General features: G+C 37.2%; 1 protein-coding gene across 1 annotated transcript; it reads right to left on the bottom strand.

The window, feature by feature from the left end:
- Positions 1 to 281: 281 nt before the first annotated feature.
- Positions 282 to 2,049, bottom strand: LOC18434706 (uncharacterized). The gene has a single exon (XM_088850444.1). The coding sequence runs from the start codon at positions 1,511 to 1,513 to the stop codon at positions 506 to 508; it is 1,008 nt and encodes a 335-aa protein (XP_088706570.1). The 5' UTR covers positions 1,514 to 2,049; the 3' UTR covers positions 282 to 505.
- Positions 2,050 to 3,585: the final 1,536 nt, after the last annotated feature.

The following is a 3,585-nucleotide window of genomic DNA, read 5'->3' as shown; positions in this document are numbered from 1 at the left end:
TACAACTTCAATTAACATCTGGTGAGCTCAATTTTGATCTATTGAGACATCTTTGATTGAGATAGATCATGAAAAGTGCAACTGCATTAGATGCTCACATATTAGCTACTTATTACACAATAGCAAGTGAACAAACGCAAGTAAAATTTAAGTGTCAAGTCTGCCGGTGCCCCGGAAAGAAAACGAGCATGGAAATAAAAAAGTCAGGACTGAATATGTAACTCTAGTACAGAGAACAATGAAATGAAACAATAGAAAAAATTTTAGGCGACAATATCGAAGGACATTAAAGTGAAATTTTATTAAGCCAAAATCACAAATTGCATAGACATCTAGCCCAATATCCTTCAATTCACAAACCATTTTGTCCATTTAATTTACATACTTTTCATGACCATACAATTTACTGATAAACCAAAGTAAGCTGCTTGGGCATGAATCATCCTCACTACGAAACTCTACCTTATGCGAGCCAAAAAAATTGGAGCACAAGTCATAACAATTCTTAAACCACTGTTACAACATGGGGAACCTTATGCTCATCAAATGGCAAGCTCATATATTCCTGAGAGAACTCCTTGACAATGGCACTCGCGAGCTCGTTATGGAGAGCCTTCGAATAGAGGTACAACACTGCAATCGACCCGAACCCATAAAGAAGCAACACAGTCATGGACGCCAAGACAAGGACACTCATAGCAATCTTATGAGGAAAATTCCATGGATCCTTTGAGAAATTGGATTGTAAGTCCAACCAATCAACCGAAACCCACCACAAAACAAGGCCTCCAAGAGAGAAGAACAGTGTGAGAAACAGAGGAACAGTCCTCATGCCTTTCATGAGATAAGCGCTTCGTCTCAATGGTTCGATGCCCCAACTGCCCTCGACGACTGCTATAACAAAAGCAACAGCCCAATTCACCTGAACATAGAGGCCTCCCAAAACTGCCATAACCGAGAAGGCGATGATGAATGGTGCTGTTATTGGTGGAGAACTGAATTGGAAACCCAGAGCAGAGAAAGCTTGAAGGACCAAAGCGAGGGCCACCCCAATCAACAAGAAACTTCCCATAATAATAGCATTCATGGAGAGGATGGTGAGGAAGAGGCGCCACGATGAAGACGGGATCGAAGCTATTGCATCCAAAAATTTGACAGGGCGCCCAAAGAAGCCATTATTGATGCTACAAACTATAGTCGAGGTCGCGCAGATGTTGAGGACCATTAAAAGAGCAGTGTACACAAGGTAAAATACCACAGATTTGATCAGAATTCCACCATTTCCAGGAGAGAATCCTTCTGCCCCTCTTCTGAGAAGCTCCTCCACTCGCTGGTGTGGCTGATTGTCGTTAGGGTTCTCATCAATAAAAGAGGATTTGAAGGTGGGGGAGGCGACAGAGAGGAAAGAGATGGGGAGGAGGAAGAGGACTGAGAGGCCGAGAAAATGCCTGGAATGAGCGTGGATGATCCTTCTCGTCTCATCCAAAACACCAAAGAAACCAACGGGTGCCATTGAAAATCTGTGGGCACAAAGGATAACAGCTTTTGCAGAATTGCAGAGAGAGGATTGCTTGTAGCTTTTGCACCAGACGAGAGAAGTGCACAAAGAGAGAGAGAGAGAGAGAGAGAGAGAGAGAGAGAATAGATGTTTGAGGAAGGAGATGGGGATTTAAGAGCTTAGGGCACGATGAAGGATGAGAGAATGTGATGGCGGATGAGGAAGATGAGCAGAGGTTTGCAGAGAAATTTTAGAGAGAGAAAGAGAGATTAGAGAGAGAGAGGGAAATGGGAAGGAAAATGACGAGAATTATAGAGAGAGAAATTAGAGAGAGAGGAAAGAGGATGGAGGAAGGAAGGTGCGAAGGTCTCCCGCTTCATGTCTTTATTATCAACGGTTGTCTAAAGGAACCGTGTTTTATTTGTCAACTTATATTTCTCTCTCTACATCTTGTTCTCTCTCTAAAACGGCCGTAGGAAATTGCGTGCTGCTTTCCGTCGTTTGTGCCTCCTCTGTTTTCTCGCCGTGTCAGTGTTTAAAACCAGGGTCCTATCAGTAATTTGGATCCAGTTCCAACCCTATCAGTAATTTGGATCGATTATCTTCCTACCATTCCGAGTTTGACCAAGTGTGTCATTTGCCGTGTGATCTTATCCCAGGTAGTATTTTATTTTTAACTTTTTAATATAAATTTTATAAATATAAAAGAATAATGATTCCACACACCTATGTATTTAAGACATCAAAGATCATCATTAAATTTTACACATGTTTAAAAAAGTTATCATATGTGTGAGAGATTTGATTTTTCTAGATATATGAGTCAGATTTAATAGTAATTCTTTGAAGCCCTGCCACATGGATAAAAAAAGGTCTCATAGTGCCATTACTCAATATAAAATTAAGTAAGTATAATTTTCTCATTTGAGTGCACCTATAAAAAATATATTAAAATTAATTTTATTATAAAATATAATAACCAAAATACCCTTTCAAATTTTTAGAAGCCTGTTGGTTATTTATTTTATTATAAATACTTTTTTTATATTTTTTATAAGTATGAGCTTAATAGAGCATTGGATGTCCAAAATATCGTGTCAAAATATCTTATATAAAAAAAGAGTAATGATCCAATGAGACCCTCCCACACCCATGTGTGTAAGACCCCAAATGATCACAATTAAATTTGATCTCTAGAAAAGTCAAGTCCCACACCCATGCGATAACTTTTTAGAGATCTATGCCAAATTTAATTGTGATCTTTTGGAATCCTACACACATAGGTGTGGGAGGGTCTCATAGGATCATTACTAAGAAAAAATTTAAAAATAAAATAGTGTAGAGAGGTGACATTGTGATCTTAGCCTTCCATTTAGAATGGACAATTGGATAAGGGGAACTATATAAGTTTTATGTTATTAGGAATGCTTCCCTAAAGATGATTTAGAAATGGGAAAAGTTTATGCAGAGCCGAGGCTCTAGACAATCAAATTGGAGCCTACTATAAAAATTTCACTAGAAGAGGTTGTTTTGATGCTCAAATTGATCATCTCGACATCAAGATGTATGGATATGAGAAAAAATGGATTTTAAGTTTTAGAAATAGTATATTTTGTAACGCATTTTTTGACAGTCAATTTTCAAGATTTTCAAGTTTTCATAGATATGTATCTATACTATTTTTTAAGCTTTAAACTTTATAAATATAGATGAAAATATATTTTAAAACTATCACAAAGATTTCCAGTATTGAAATCATATTTCCCAACACTACTGAAGGTAGGCTTTAATTTGATTGTTAAGAGCCTAGGCCCTATACAAACCTCACCATAGAAAAAAACGTTACGTGAGGGTGATTTTAAAATAGGAAAGTTTATATAGAGCTTAGGTTCTAAACAAGCAAATTAGAACCTACCTCAAAACTTCCACTAGAAGAGGTTGTTTTGATGCCCAAATATCATCAAATTGATCATCTCCACATCAAGATGTGTGGACATAAAAAAAAAATGGATTTCAAGTTTCATAAATAATGTTTCTTATAACGTATTTTTGGACCGTCAATTTTCAATATTTTTAAATTTTCGTAG

The sequence above is a fragment of the Amborella trichopoda genome, chromosome 10 (genome assembly GCF_054954075.1).
Source record: "Amborella trichopoda isolate Santa Cruz 75 chromosome 10, AtrichopodaSantaCruz75HAP2 v2.0, whole genome shotgun sequence".
Lineage (NCBI taxonomy): Eukaryota > Viridiplantae > Streptophyta > Magnoliopsida > Amborellales > Amborellaceae > Amborella > Amborella trichopoda.
This window is presented reverse-complemented; position numbering and strand designations above follow the sequence as displayed.

What these genes read in the sequence shown, in the direction of transcription:
- LOC18434706 (XM_088850444.1), bottom strand. Translation starts at nt 1,513, where the DNA reads ATGGCACCCGTTGGTTTCTTTGGTGTTTTGGATGAGACGAGAAGGATC.